Raw genomic sequence first — 16485 nt, 5'->3', positions numbered from 1 at the left:
TGGAATTGACCCTTCTAGAACTCCCATCTCTCCTCCCTGTTATGAACCAAAGTAAATGCAGAATAAGTAGTTTGTTAATATGTACAATTTATGGTTCTTTGCCTTGTGTTTTTGTGAATAAAGTAATGTAAAGTATTTAATTTCGAGAGAGACTTATCAAAAAAAGTCACTGAGGAATCTGACAGAAAAGGGTCTAAAGTATGAGCAAAGAACATTTTTGTATGTTAAAAGAACTATTTTAAAAATAAGTACCAAATTTGGAAAAACTTGCAGAATCTTAAGATTTTAACAGATACCATGTAACTGCACCTGTATATAAAGAATGTTATAGCATTTCTGTCAATAATAAAATGTTAATACCTTCATACGGATTGAGCCATTTCCGTTTTTCAACTGGTAACTTGCATTTAAGTTAGTCAAAAATACCAGGATATTGTATACTGATATTTTAAGAAAAACACATTTTGAACATACAAAGATGCCAAGTGACACACATACATTGTCTATGTCATTAATTAAAACTTGCTAAATATAGGTCTGCCATTAAAATTATTGATATTAGAATGACCACACTCTCTTCAAATGGTAAGATGGAAAAACACAGGGCCAAGGTTACATGAAATAATTTAGGAAACATTGGGTAGCATTGCTCTGGAATAGAGCTTGTTTTGTGTGATCTAAGATTGTTGTAACTTGGCCTTCAATACTTTAATGGCTTGCACATACTTACAGTACATGCAAACATACATATTTTTAAATTGATTATGGTAGTATTTTTAATGGGGTGTTATTTGTCAGGTGTAGGTATGGTAAAATGTAAATAATGGCACAGATATTCAAATATTTGAATGTTTTATGTTAAAAAATTTCACATGGATTTGTCATTATTACATCAATAATCCTGAGCAGGGTTGCAGGGGGTGCTGGAGCCTATCTCAGCATGCATTGGGTGAGAGGCAGGAATACACCCTGGACAGGCCGCCAATCTATCGCAGGGCACACACACACCATTCACTCACACACTCATACCCTCACACACTCATACCTATGGGCAATTTAGGGTCTCCAATTGGCCTACCTGCATGTCTTTGGACTGTGGGAGGAAACCGGAGTACCTGGAGGAAACCCACACAGACATGGGGAGAACATGCAAACTCCACACAGAAAGGCCCCAAGCCGAGATTCGACCCCACGAATTGCTGTGAAGTGACAGTGCTACCCATTGCGCAACTGTGCCACCCACTTGACATTACAATATTGTGATATGTGTGAGAACTTGCTTTGCAAATCCAATACATGTAAAAGATATATTTATACAAATTAATACAGATTACATAATGTCAGAACTCCATTTGCAACAGCTATTCATAAAAATATTAAACATTACTCTGCACTTTTAAAACAATTTAGCCAAATTATTATACACATTCTATATTTACAGTATATGCAATATTCTATGCTGATTTTCTTCCTAATGCATACATTTTTGGGGGCATGCCAATAATTTCAGTCCCATGTGGTTGTGTATTATTTTTTTTAACCTCAACCTGTAAGGTTTCAATTCTACTCCAAATGTTACATCTTTTCATAAAAGGCCATGTACATATCCTTAGAATTTTTTGGCCGCCCCTCCGATGTAGTCTTTGTGTTATTGGCACGCATCCACTATTTTGTTCTAGGGACTGAAAAGACAGAAATATAGTGTCCAGAATAAATGTCCTGTCCTTTGTGGAAAATAATGGAGGACAACTAGTACTTGTGTTTCCTAAAAAAAAAAATTTGCTCCTGTGTGCTGCAGGAAATTTCACATCTTGCTGCTTCGTATTTTGTGTAACATTTTCTCGCCTTTCTGCTTTCCAAAGTCTTAGTTGGACATGGAACAATCTTCGTGTTTGACCAAAACAGTCACGTTCAACTAAGTACTCAGATTGGCAGGAAAAAACATTTGTGTCCAGCAAGTTCTGTCCAGTTTTCTTCTATAGACATGTTGTGTGCTTTGGGATTAACATGGAGAGAGGAAATGTAGCCCAACTCTGACAATGACATTAGGTGGCCTGACCTCAGTCCTTACATAATCTTTCATGTGTAACATTGAAGGATAGCACATCTGATATTTGTGGGTACTTGGCACATATTTGTGTGAGGAATTTTGGAACAGCCTGCTGCTGAGGTATATTGAAAAGTTCTCACATGAAGTTACAAATTTCTTCTGTGCTCAAAGAAACTGAATGATGTAGTTCAACATACTTAGCAGCAAAGGGCTTAAGAACTGCTTGATCACTAGTTTTTAGAGAGTGCATCAATGGCTGCCCATGAAAAAGACACTGGGCTGTACTGAGGTGATAAACTATTGGGGTGCTTTGCAAAGTGAATTTGCTGGCCTTGGACAGAATTGTTGTTAAGACATGCACGTTGTCTTTCACCTTGTGCACTTAGTGTTTAATGCTTGAGTTCAGGCTAATAGTTATTTTTAGCCCGTTTCCCATAGCAACCCTGTTAGCTGACACTAGCCTACTTAATTTTTTTTTCTTTTCATAACCTAAAAAATCATACTAACAAAACTTCAAAAATGGTAACCTCTATGCTGTCAGGGGCTGTCATAACATAAAAGATTTTTTTTGACAGCAGAATATTTATTATTTAAGAAATAAGTAGCTACGAACCACATACAGGCTCTGGTACAACACGTCTTGTATATGCTATGGTAAAACTATTTTTAAAAAGGTGTTTGCTTTCTTTGTGAGCTGAGATCTGATTGGTCATTGCCAGTCATTGTTTTAAAAAATGTCATTGTCCATCTTACACTACCTTACACTAAGATTCCAGCCAAATTATTCCGGTGAAATCAAACGTTTTTAAAATTATCGGGGCCACCCCGACATCTCAGCTGGCACGTCAGGAGGCACGTCATTAACCCACTTACATTACAAGATTATCCATTCTGACCAAATGACCCAATCAAGCTTCCTATGAGCGATTTTATTCCAAATCGTAAAAAATCTACACTGATGGCTAAATCATCTGGCTAAGAATCGTGTAGTGTGACCCCAGCTTAAGCTGTATGATAAACAGACCCTGATGCAGATAGAAGCAAGAATCTTAGCGGCAAGCCATTTTTGATATGAAAATAATCATATGGTTTTCTTTTAGTTTAGTTTTTTCTGACAAATTAGCAGCATTAGGCTACTAATCATAGCTAGATTGGTTGGTTACTGAATTGTTTTGTTTGGTGAATTAATATTAGATTGTTGGGATTGTGTAAAATGCACGCTAGCTATGGCACTTGACTGAGAATAAAAAAAACTGATTTTGTGATCAGTGAATTTGTTATAAGAAACTAGCTAAACTGTAGACTATATCTAACTTTTAGTTGTGGTTTTGGTAACTTACAATAGCTTAGTTCTGTGAAGTTCATGATCGGTGATGACAAAGAAAATGATACATTGTTATAAATACTGTTTTTTTTCCTACATTATTATCGCCTGAAGTGAGCAGGCTAGCTAGATAGCTAACCTCAACGTTATGGTCGCGTGTGGAAACAGGTAGCGGCCATAGCTGGCTTACTATAGTTAACTTTTAAGTATAGTTGATGTCACTGGCTAGCTAGCTGTTGTTCAGAATTTTTTACTTTAATTGGGATGGCATGTATGCCATGCCCTATACCTATACAGCACCAAGAGCTTGTGGTCTGTGAAGTTGTTTATGCCTGTTCACGTGAGGTCAGAAGGTACAGAAGTTACTGTTCTTCAGGCCTGAGAGTCTGTGGTTATTTTGGTTATTTCTGTAGGAAACCCTGAATAGTGCCAAACCTGCAGTGCTGTATATATAGGCTGCATGCCCCCCCCCCCCCCCCCCCCCCCCACTAAGCCATGACTTGGCGAGATGCCATACTTGCCATTCTAATAAATCTGGAATATACATCATAGAAAATAGGAAATAATAAATTTAATATTGCCAGTTGGTTACAGAAAAGGCTGAGTACTGAGAAGAGGTCGTCTGTACTGTTTGTGGATGCTTTGTTTTACATTGCAACCTGATGCTATGGTACAGTGTTCCTGCACTATCCTGGGTATTTTCATGACTATTAAATGCTCTGCATTGATATCAAGAATTTTGGTCTTGGGGTAAATGGATTTCTCAAGCAGAACACCAGATTCTTTCATGTATTCTCCAGTGTTGCCATGCACCTTTTTAGACCCTACAGCTGTTAAACACAGTGGAACTGCACTGCTGTGAGCCTTTATTTCTGAAAACAGGAATGAATCACCACTGAAATCAGTACTCAGCCGTAGCATGGCATTTGCACCCTTTTGTAATCTTTTGTAAATATCTAACATTACAGAATTCATGTTCAGATAATGGTCTTGGATTGGTGGGAGGAGAGATGTTTGCAGAGCTTGAATTTTGTGTTTTACTTAAATTATTTATCCTATTTCACCGTTTACATTTTTTGTTAATTTAATCAGTGAAGTACTTCACAGCATGATCTGTTTAAAGTATTATTTTCATACAAAACATTGTATGATTGGTGAATGAGTATCGAATGTTTCCATTCAAGTGGCTTCAGTAAGTACTTGTCATTAGACTGTGCTGACAGGTCTCTAATTGTCTTAAATATTGATTAGCTGTCTGTGTGACCTTGGAACTGCACTTGCTGAACTGGTAGATTGATCAATTACATTATCTGATCAAGAGAATGAAAGAGGAACAATTAATCGTTAGAACTTATCCACAATAGTTGTGGCTTTGAAGTAACAATATGGAGACCTCATGTACTGCAACCGCGGAGAGGGACTTGGGTTCCGTGTCCAATAGAGTAAGGACTGGCAATAGGAAGTACAGAAGCAACCTTACATTATGGAATGTTAACTGTATGTGAACGACAGTGTTCCTTATGATAAATGAAGGGCAACCTACACAAGGCCATCTGCAAGGTGAATTAATAAAGGCATGGTGTAGAATATAATTGAGCTCAGGTTTCTGCTCTCTTAGAAGCAAAGGTCTAAAAGGTATACTGAGTTCTGAGCTCTCAGCTCTATCTATTTCAGGCAAGCAAAACTGTCGAAGGTGACACCGAGTGCAAGTGATGCAGTGCTTCATGCTCTCAGACACCTCATCTTTGCATCCTCCACTAACTAGCGCCATGGCCCTTCAAGATGACAATTTGTGTTCCTCGCTCTTTCTTTCTTGCACTTTCTCTCTCTCTCTCACACCTCTTTATGCAAGCTGTCTACTTCAGTGGACTTGAATGCCCCCATCTTACTCATAGCCCTCAGCTCTTTAGTGGCAGCCTGGTTCCTGCTTGCCCGTGACGCCTCTTGATGCCACCCCCCATTCTTAAACTCGATGGATTCAGGGAAGGAGCACAGTTTTCACCCCCTTTGTGATGATGCTATTGATAGGGTGTCTCACTTCTCTACTGAAAATGCCAATCAACTTGAAGCCAGAGCACTACCGGACTAACAGAGACAGACACACCGGGGGAATCTGACAGTGATGTACCAGTTGTCTACACACAGCCCCCCCCCCCCCCTTTCATGAATGCTGCAGTTGGACTGTATTCATATTGTTGTGCAGTGAAAATATCTGTGCTTTTATTTAGCAAAAGTTTCCAAAATCAAGTCACATTTGACATTCAGTCAAATATAGATCTATGACTGAAAATGTAAGTGGGAGGGTCAGAATAGCTCTAGGAGACACGGTATTTCCAGTTTTCATCAACGCTTCATTATTGGAGCGAGAGAGTGTCTTCAATCAACAAACAAACAAACAAATGAAAAATTTTCTCATGGGTTCTGAGTAAACAAAATAAACTAAAACAACAACAGTTTTTCAGCCAGGTTTCTTGCACTTCATTTGCTTCTCAGGCTCATTCTCTCACTGTGCAGATTCCCAGACTCAGCCCCCACTGTGGAAGCACACCTTTGCTGACACAACTCAGGTACAACATGTAAGCATGGCCCCAGATTACCCAATTCCTTTCAACGAAACAAGCCACAGTAACAAATACACCTTACAAAATACTGAAGCTATTCAAATGCATAATCAATAACAAACAGATTACTAAATATTTTACAGTATCATAATTTGGTGGCAGAATATTTTATTGCCCATTGGGCTTAAAGTTTATCTTTAATTAATATACCCCTTAGTTTGGTATATGTGTTATATAAAATTATTAAATAACACACTGGCTAGCCAAACTGTGGGACAGTACGTTGGGCAGCTGACTCGCAATCCACATGTGAATCCAGCCATGACACTTTCTGTACTGTGATCCCATCTCTATCTGTAACCCTGTCGGCTGTAGAACTGTCTGAATAAACTGGAGGAAGATACCTTAGGAGTGTGGACTAACAGCTTTCCTTTAAAAAAATAAAAAATAATAAAAACAGTAGGCTAGGCTAACCACTGTGCTGGCCTTGGTTGATATTGATGTTTTGACACACTGTACAGCCTTTTGATATAAATCTTGCTGGAACAATAGTTTGTCTGTGGTAATGTCTTTATTTTGGCCCAGTGTTTCAGAACGAAGCAGACTGAACTTACCAGGGGACAGCCTTTTTATTTGGTGAATGGTGCCGCTGTCCTGAGAGTGGTGGAGCTTAGCTTGGCACAGTGATCCTGGAGTTTGGAAAAGACTATTATATTTTCTCAGGAAAGAGGGTTGGGTGCATAACGTGGTTTTATGGAAGCTCTCACAGATGTAATGCAATGCAAAATGTCCTAATGAAATGCATCATGGGAGATGATACATAATAAGGTGTCTGGTACCAAGTCATTCTAAGCAAGCCTTCAGCAATCAACTTCATTGTGTTCTTGGTAAATCTAATAATCACTTTCCCTTGGGTTATTTGCCAATTATTGAGGTTTTCCTGAATATAAATCATTTCAAGTGTCTTCTAGATTTACATTTGCAACAAGGGGATGGGTAGGAGTAGAGAAGAAAGGCTGTTACTTTTCAGATGCTGTCAGAGCTTCCTACAATAACCCAAGGTTGCCTGTCCTCCAGATCCACCTAAAGGCCTGTACAGCTGACTATATTCGGTAATTAACAAAGCTGTTGTTTGGTTCCTTCTTAAGGGCTGCTTAAGAACTGCGCCAGATTATTTAATTCCTCCTTAAATCCTTTCTTTGGGACATTACATTATTTGGATATATTTTTGTTCTTTGTTTAAAAGTTCTTTGTGTGTCTTAACTAAAGCTGCCTCTGGCCACTTTAAAGCCTCTATGTCCATGTACCTTAACCAAACATTTTCCTACATGGTGAGCACCCCATCAACACACCACAAACATTTTGTTCAATTTACATTTTGCATGAAACTTAAACAAAAGGAAAATGAGAACAGAATCATCGTAATGTGTATTTCTATGAATATCTCAATAGGGTATGAGTAATTTTAAAACCCAGCAAATTAGAAAAATGTTGGCCCTATGCTGAATTTAGTAAGAACAAGCATTGTGATAGATGGATTTTTTCAAGCAATCCTTTCATTACAGCTCTTTAAAAATGCCAATTTTCTTTTTGCCACAGAATCTTCTTTAAAATGGGATAATCAGCAACACGCAGTTCCATTCACTTGTGACTTTAACCTGCACACAATTTCTACTTTCTCTCTGAACAGAAATCTTTTTTTCTAAATCAGCATTTAGTGAAAGTAAGATTCAGTCTCAATGCAGCGTTTGCATTTAAAACTACACTCATTAGTAACTCACCAGGTGGTAAATGCCTTGTTTGCCTTGTGATTTATTTGTCAAAAATACTTACGGGCGCACTTAGAATTTCTTTTTTAATGCTTTATAGATCAGTCATATTTTTAGGTTTTTTTACTGGTATGTTGCAGCTTCACAGTTAGTCCCTTCCAATCCCTGCATTTCAGAATTTATTCTGTGCATATATTCTCCATAGAAATGTGCATTCTTCCTGCATCCTGACAACCAGTTGCCATGGGTAATTGGAGCCTTTGTCTCTTCACAAGACCATATATACGCATGAGCATCCGCGCTGAAAACAAATAACATCGGTTGCATGTGCCTTGTGGGTGACTTATTTCTACTGAACCCCCAAATACAGATATAATGTCTCTGTTCAGGCCAGGGGAATCAGAATGAATCCTGGATGAAGGAGATAATAATCTTATTTATGATAGAAATCACACAATACTGCCACAATCCTCAATGGATGCGTGCTGTGCTCTTTACTTTTGTGGTGTCTTTTATATTTGCAGGGACACTTTCTGTAGCTTTGTCTCTGTTTGTCCGTATTTGTTAGAGACACAAAGTAAGATGAGAGGGCCTGATTATCAAGTGAAACGTTTCCTTATCTAAAGCATAGCTGTACTACAAGGCTCTACAGTATGCATAATAGTCGCTCACAAGTGAAAAGAGAAGGGAATAGATCATTTATATGTTAATGTTTTAATTATGTGCAGTCCACATATGACTCTGTTTAGAATGAATATTTCATTATTGGAAATTTCCATGTGCATAATGGCAGGTTGATATGAATGAATAATATGAATATGAATAATCAGAATTTTCACATCAACAAGCCTCTGTATTTAAACAAAAAAAGTATATAGGAGCACACATTGTATAAAATTAGTATATTTTGTTACTGTACAAACGTTTATCAGAATGCTGCCACTGATTCTAAGCAACTACTACAGCTATGCTTTGACTATATCTACAATCTCTAACTTAAGTAGCTGGCTTCTATGTTCTGCAAACATCAGGCATATGTACAGACGTCACAAAAAATCTTGGTTTTTGTTGAATTTTCTGCTTACTGACTCGGTACAGTACTCAGAAAGGCGTTAACTTAGCATTAAGGGGTTTAGCTTGAGTGTTGTAAATGGCAAACAACATCAATTGGAGGTGCAAGAGACGAGAAATATTCACAGTATCTTATTTCTGTGACAGTAATCAAATTATGTTGCACTGAAAACATTTTTTGTGGGATAAAGTTTGAACAAGAAGTAATTAACAAGTGGAATTTTAGTTATGACAGCTGTTTTAAACAAGAGCAATGTGGTGTTTACAGTCTGTTATTCTGTGCTTTAGATTCATGTGACAAGTGCGATAAGTTCTAGTGTTATGTTTGTGTAAAGGATTATGCCATTCCAAGGAGACACAATAAGAGGGTGAGCTGTCCAAGTTAAAATTGGTGTCATTCATTACTCAGTGAGTTTTGTGAAACCTTTGAAAACCATGATAGACAGGGCCAGGGAACATAATCAGGTGCTCTGAGCAAAATTGTTCAAATTTTTTAAGACAAACATGGAAACTGCCAATTTATTGCACGTGGACTCCTATTTTTGACTCTAGCTAAGTGTAATGAATGAATATTGTTGACTCACCATTTAAAAGAGCAGGGCCGGCCAAAGGTTTTTGGGGGCCCTAAACAAAAAGTCTATATGGGGCCCTTTGTTTTGGTCAAAAACCACCCCCTAAACCCCAGCCAGCAAGATTTGGCACCAATAGAAATATATTTAGATTAATGACAGGAGTCCGTTGAGGTTGTTTGGGCATTTGATAAGGATGCCTCCTGGGCGCCTTCCTCTGCAGGTGTTCTGGGCTCGGCCACCGGGGAGGAGACCCAGGGGCAGACCTAGGAGACACTGGAGGGATTATATCCAAAGGCTGGTCTGGGATCGCCTGAGGATCCACTGGGATGAGCTAGCGGAAGTCACTGGGGAGAGGGACGTCTGGGCTGTTCTGCTTGCCCCTTTGCCAACGTGACCCTGACTTGGACGAAGCGGTTAGAGAATGAATGGATGGATGTACCTCTGCTCTTCATGTTCTTAAGCTAGGCTAGCCTGTGCTGCACTAGAACTGGCTAGATTAATGTCTAGTCAGTTCTCGTGCCTCTTGAGCAGTATCCAAACTTTTTGGGAAAACATTGTTAATTTTGGACAGCTTCAGACTCTTCACCTTTGCTTGTTCATAAAATTGATCTCATCGTGGTGATTATTGCCATTGTGTCTCATTAGATGACATAGTTCAGAAAATGTTCTGTTGTTTACAAAGCCATCTATTGTTCACATACTGTATAGCGCTTTTAATTTTTTGAAAGCTTGAGGCACAGCAACCTGTCTATTACGTCAACATAATTATAGTGCTTCTTAAAATACAAAAGAATAGCCCACAGCTTAGCATATGGCATAATTTAATGTGCAATGTTGCTCAAATTGTTTGAACTTCCACTACAAGACAAGTTAACTACACAGAGACTAGGCCTACACCTGTTTGCATGAAAAAACTTAATCGATCTAAAGTGTTTCCGAAGGAAATGCAGAATTACTCTGTTAACTCACCTAAATTAAATTTGCTTAACTGCCATTTCAGAAGATTAGGCATCATATTTGACATTTATTCAGCACATGGTGCATTAATCAATCAATGGCATAATTTGCTTGTCGGTTTTTTGCTAGGTGAGTGAAGCATCAGTCAAGCTTGCCGTAAAAGAATGCCAAAATATACTGCCCACACCGTGCTAGTCTCCAAAAAGCCAACTTGTAAATTTAATGGAGGATGTACATAAAAACATTTGCCATGACATTTGACTTAACAATCTGTTTATTGTGCATATGCAGGTTAACATTAGAAATAAAATACAGTCCCCAATATTCAACCCTGTTGGAACCAGAGAAATGTGGGTGCAGGAGAATTAGGATAATAATAGGCTTCAATTTGAAACAAGCTCCGCAGCAAAGCGTTTCCTAATTAATATTTATTAATTACGATAAACCATTTCAACATTTTAAAACATTTGATAAAAATGATCAAACATTTTAAAAAAATACCAGTTTTTGAAAAATGTACTTTAACTTCCACAGCTTCTGAAATACAGAATTTCAGAAGTTCTTTATCCTAACCTTTGGTGTTCAGTACTAGAAGATGAAAGCAAAATCTGTGGATTCTTTTTTTGCGTGTCTGTAATGGTGGCCTTTCATCGTTTCATCTATCAAAATCATGAAATATTTCATCTGTGGACTTTCCTTTCTCCAAAAGATAAATTATTTCTGACATTGGGTCTCATATAATGTTAAATGACACTCCATGGTAAAAGATACACTATATGACCAAAAGTATCTGGACACCCCTTGGTCTGGGGCTGTTTTTCATGATTTTCGCTAGGCCCCTTAGTTCCAGTGAAGGCAAATCGTAATGTTACAGCATACAATCACATTCTAGACATACAATCACATTCTGCTCTTCCCCAACAATTTGGGGAAGGACCTTTCCTGTTTCAGTATGACAATGCTCCCAGGCACACAGCGAGGTCCATATAGAAATGGTTTTGTCAAGAACAATGTGGAAGAACTTGACTGGCCTGCACAGAGCCCTGACCTCAACCCCATGCAACACATTTGGGATCAATTGGAAAGCCAAATGTGAGCAAGGACTAATTTCCCAGTCAGTGCCCGACCTCTCTAATGCTCTTCTGGCTGAATGGAAGCAAATCCCAGCAGCAATGCACTGACATCTAGTATGAAGCCATACCAGAAGAGTGGAGGTTGTTATAGCAGCAAAAGTGTGGACCCACTCCATAATAATGCCCATAATTTTGTTATGATCCTGTTGGATATCAGGTGACCACATACTTTTGGCCATGTACTGTACCATGTACACATTGTAACCACATATTTTGTTTAATGGGTATTTCAGGTCCTTACCATTTGACTAAGTCTTCTGTAAGTGAGTTGTGGCATCAAGTAAAGAATGTATTTTTGCAATATTTATATTTATTAAATAATAATACTGCAAAGTAGGCCTGCTTTCCAACAGAGAAACTATACATTGTATTTTGGGTAATTTGTGCCATAAAATAATGTTTTTCTACTGTTTTTTTTTTATATTAAAAAAAATAACAAGATGAAATTGTTTGCTTAATTAATTTGTGTTGTATTCATGGGAGGAAGAAGAAGATGCATTTGGCCGGAGAATGAATTACGATTTACTGTATAGATTAATTCTTCAGAAGTGCTTCCAAACAACATCCATATTAGACTATTAAAATATTGTTATGCACTCATGCTCATGCACACCACCTGGTGAAGACGTCTCCATGTAGTCAAAATTCTGTAAACAGGGCATTTGAGGTCTCAGAAGAAAGATGGGTAAGGAATGGTATGCTCACTAAACTGTGGCGCGGCAGGGCATATTTTCTCTGACATCTGTACGCATTGCTAACCAGCTCTGCCACTGGTGGCAAGCCGTGTCAAACTGTGGACACCCAATGCAGGCTTTCTTTCTTAAACTGTGAAGTGTTTAAGTACTATTTTAGGTTTGAAGAGAGAAGATAGTACTCATTTTTGCATGGTTATGTTTTCATGGAGAATCTCCATGCTGAAATTCAGTCTAGAAGATTTGTGCCGCTTGGCTGTGCAGACGTGGGACATGTCCCAGTTGTGTAATGACCCGAAACAGGGAGGGAGTGTCACCGTACTACTTCTGTTAAATGTAATAGACTTCAGTTCACTGTGCATTGAGTGCATATGTTACAGTACACATATTCTGCTGAACCTGGAATTTAATGTCCTTATTTTAATGCTTTCATAATGTACTTATTTTAACTTGTGCAAAAACAATTTAATAAAATTTAAATGTTTCACAATGTATGATTTTCTGCATTAATTGAAAGTGTGTGCTTTGAGTGCACTGCAGGAAAAGCACTCTATAAACAACGTTTGTTTTTAAGATTAGTATCATCATTATCTATTGTGCTCACTATGAGCCACCTTCAGGGAATAGGATATTAATAATGATGAAACAATTTCAATACAAATGTTCAATGTACAAACAAGATTATGTATTGATTTGTTGTACTTACAAGGAGATTCAGGTATTGTCTGGATTGCCACACTCCTTCATGACTATTCATTAGGAGTCACCAATTCAGAACACTTCTGCAATGTCAGGGACAGAAGTTGACCCTTTTGCACCACGCCGACCATTTTACCACTCTGCTGCTAGATTTTTAATTTGATATGTTGTTTCTGCACATGTGTTGTCTCCAGGTGACAGATGTTTTCCAGCTCTAGAAGACCAGATGTTATTCAAGTCACAAACAAAGCTATGAATAAGAATACCAGTTGTCATCTTGGCCATACTTCAGTTGCAAAGGTAGAAATAATCCACCTTCTGCTTTGGCTGTTACTTTTTGAAATGAATAATACTTGGTTTGTCCTGAAGGAGAACTGAATTCACATTGACATCTACATGTGCCAGAGCAAACAACCTTAATGATCCATTGTCAAGTGTATTGACTGCACAATTGCTCAAAGCAGTGAGAAACATAAGTTCTACCAGGATTGACATCCTCAAGAGCGGCTTGCCAAATGCACTCTTCCCAGCATACATTGGAAACATTGAGAAACCATAGGCTTTGTATTATCTGGTAGCTTTTATTTGCAGCAAATAACATGTATCCTGCTGTGCAAAATCAACTGCCCAAATCCTGATCCTGTGGCAAACTTCAGTGAAGGTCCTGAAACCAGCACAGTCAAAAACACCACTCCCACCCCTACCCAGAGAGTTCCATCACAGCACTGTTGCTTTGTACAAGACAAAACTTCACAATGATTATCAAACAGACTGGGCAACAGATCTCTGAATTCGAAGAGTCCTTCGGAGAGAACAATGTAATTGATGCGGCCCTGGCATTGTGAATCCAAGAGGTCAGTTATTGGTTGTGAAGAACTGACCAATCTGGATAAAGTACTGTCCTTATCTGGACAAATTCCAGGTGGTCAAAAAAACATGTCCACTTCTGGATCTTTTGCTTGCAGTGGGAATGACTTGCGATTATTTTATGCAATTTTACGGTATTGAACAAATGTCCTGACTGGTGTGCACACACAACTAAAGAAGTGTAATCCAGCTCTTCTCAGTTTCTGTGCAATCCCAGTATTCACTAGACCAGTTCCTCTCTTCTGGGTCCCTGTTTCCTCAAGATAATCATCCAAACATGATAAATGTATTAGGCACTGTACAAAACAAAGAATACGAAGTATCCAAGCACTGAATTCAATTTAGTTGTGCTGTTTTTCTAAAATACATTTTGGTGTGTACGCTTTTTTAATTATTATTTTTATTTCTTTTTTTAATAATGATTGAAAATGACATGAATCACCACCTCGATCCACGTGAGCTGATATCTGGGTATCATTACAAAAAAATAGTCTTCCCTTCTTGTCGTTCATCCAGCAGACAACAAGACGTCAAAAACACACTTTTGCTGTGCTGAAGAGGAGACTTTTAATTGTGAGCCCTCGTCCCCTCCCTGAAATCCCCTCCAGCCCTCCTGACCCCCCCACCCCTTCTCCCTGCGTTCCACTAAATAAATCTGTACATATGTATAACTGATGATATTTGAAGACGGCAGTTTTGTTTCTGTGGGGGCTGACTGAGAAAGTCTTTGAATATGCACATATAAGTTTATAAATAGACCTATCTCTGTCTCTTTTGACTTTCTCTAAATGTATCTCTCTCTCTTCTGTGTCTTTCCCTCAGACCCCTTAAAGGTGTGGTCAGACTGCTGAGATTAAAGATAATGTAAAGAAATAACTGTACCATATGTGCAGGGGGAGGTGGGAGGTCAGGCTCTGTTGCCACCGCCCCTCCCCTAGTTCACATACAAATGCCCCAATCCACCCCTCCCGCCCATCCCCCCATACACAGTTCATAGGGAGGTCCAGAGTGGCTGTGCCCCCACTAGTGGTGGAGACAGACCACAGGCACTAGCAGGAGGCTGGTCCAGGTGGTCAGGTGGAAGGGGGTGATGGCATGGCTGGAGAGACCGGTGGACGAGAGGGTGGATTCCACCCAGAGTCTGTCTTTCTCTGAGGCCTGATATGATAGAGAGAGAGAGGGAGAGAGAGAGAGAGAGAGAGAGAGAGAGAGAGAGATTTTACAGTACAACCATATAGCTGCTGGTCTCCCATAAATACAACATATGTTTTTGCAACTATGTATGTCTTGCATAAAAGGCAAAAATAAGCACACACACATTCACACACACACACACATACACAATATTAAAATTCAGATCCTCAACACAGAACCTGGCTTTGTGATATGCATGTGGATGCTGGTTATTGTTACAGCAAGTATCTTTGTCAATTAAGGTTGTTGAACACATAAGTTTAAGTTCTTTAATAATTAATTCCTTAAACACAACACAGGTTTGGCTTGTTATTATTTTCATTGTATTTGAATTCTTCATTATCTACCACATGGTTAGTTTTAGAGGCCAGGTACCCACACTTTCATCAATTAGGAGCCTATTTATTCACCTCAGTCTTTAATTTGACCAGTTATCTTTTGTATACTTCTTTTTGTGTTATCATTTACAATATAGCACGATAGGCATGTGAATATGTAACTTAATGGCATGCATAGTCATTTCTGACATAATGTGGCTTAAGAGGGGAATTAATCTCTCAAAACATGAAAAGCATCAAATTAAGAAAAATGAACAGCTTGTAAAAAATTTTGGATTGCAATTATGGATGGAATGAAAGCCAGCATACGCAGAGTCCCCAAGTTTTAGAACTACTGGGTAAAGGTTGGTTTTGGGGAACAGCACACCTGTGTAGGCATGAGAGGGCTCAGGATGTTGCGCTCGGTCTCAGCCGCGACCGGAGGAATCATGGTCATATCTTCGCTGTCCGTCGCTTGGCTTGGCTGCACTGGATGGTTTGGTGTTGCATTAATGTCTGTCCCATTCCCGAATGCCACAATGGCATTTCCTGTTTGTGAACAGAGAGTGGCATTACATTCTTCTTTATTTGTGAAAATACTTGACCTTGATGCAAAATATGACTGAAAGACTAGGGCAAGACCCCTGTGCCTGAGTAAATGTGTAACTGTGCTTATGTGCCTGTCTAACTTGGACTCTGTGTGTCTGTGTACAGTAACTGGAGCTGGACAAGTGGGCCTTCATGCCTGCCTACGTAGGCCTATGCAACACCTGGTTTCATATTTTGAAGGATTTCAAAATGGGTCTCTGCTTCTGTCTAGGTGTCATTGTATTTCTCTTGCCTCTTTTCATTTCACCTCTCCACCTCACTCCGCTTCCACTTTCTTTCCGCCATCTATTCCCCACTCTTCTCCCGTGCTTCTTTGCAACTTTCTTTTCTCCCTGTCTCACTATCGCTCTCACTCAAACTCACAGACAAGTAAGGGTGGTTCTTCATTGTCATTTTTTCCCCCCACCTCTAACAGGTTCAGTGATCTCATGACTAAAATAAACCAGACACCACTCTCTGGAGGCACACAGCCTTGCTTAAACAGGTCAAGTGAAATTCAAAATATTATCACCATGGTGATAATAAGGGAAAGTAATCACACACTAGAGGGAAGAGCTTTGTTTAAAGTAGGAAAGACGATAAGGGAACCTTGAACATGTGAAAATACCTGGAGGCTGTCCTTTGGTTTTCAGACATTTGGTCATAATGTTTCCTCTGTGTGTGTGTGTGC

At 38.9% G+C, this 16485-nt stretch overlaps 1 protein-coding gene across 1 annotated transcript in view; it reads right to left on the bottom strand.

Annotated features, from left to right (window-relative positions):
* Window positions 1-11795: 11795 nt before the first annotated feature.
* The window catches only part of gfra4b (GDNF family receptor alpha 4b), a 188467-nt gene continuing 183777 nt past the window's right edge, over window positions 11796-16485 (bottom strand). The window contains exons 7-8 of the mRNA XM_035424732.1: window positions 15595-15755; window positions 11796-14853 (exon numbers count right to left, since the gene is read on the bottom strand). Coding sequence (XP_035280623.1) covers window positions 14719-14853; window positions 15595-15755 — 296 coding nt within the window. The 3' untranslated portion in view covers window positions 11796-14718. The remainder of the gene's footprint in view (window positions 14854-15594; window positions 15756-16485) is intronic.

The sequence above is a fragment of the Anguilla anguilla genome, chromosome 7 (assembly GCF_013347855.1).
Source record: "Anguilla anguilla isolate fAngAng1 chromosome 7, fAngAng1.pri, whole genome shotgun sequence".
NCBI lineage: Eukaryota > Metazoa > Chordata > Actinopteri > Anguilliformes > Anguillidae > Anguilla > Anguilla anguilla.
Note: the sequence above shows the minus strand (reverse complement) of the source record. Positions and strands in the feature narration are given on the sequence as shown.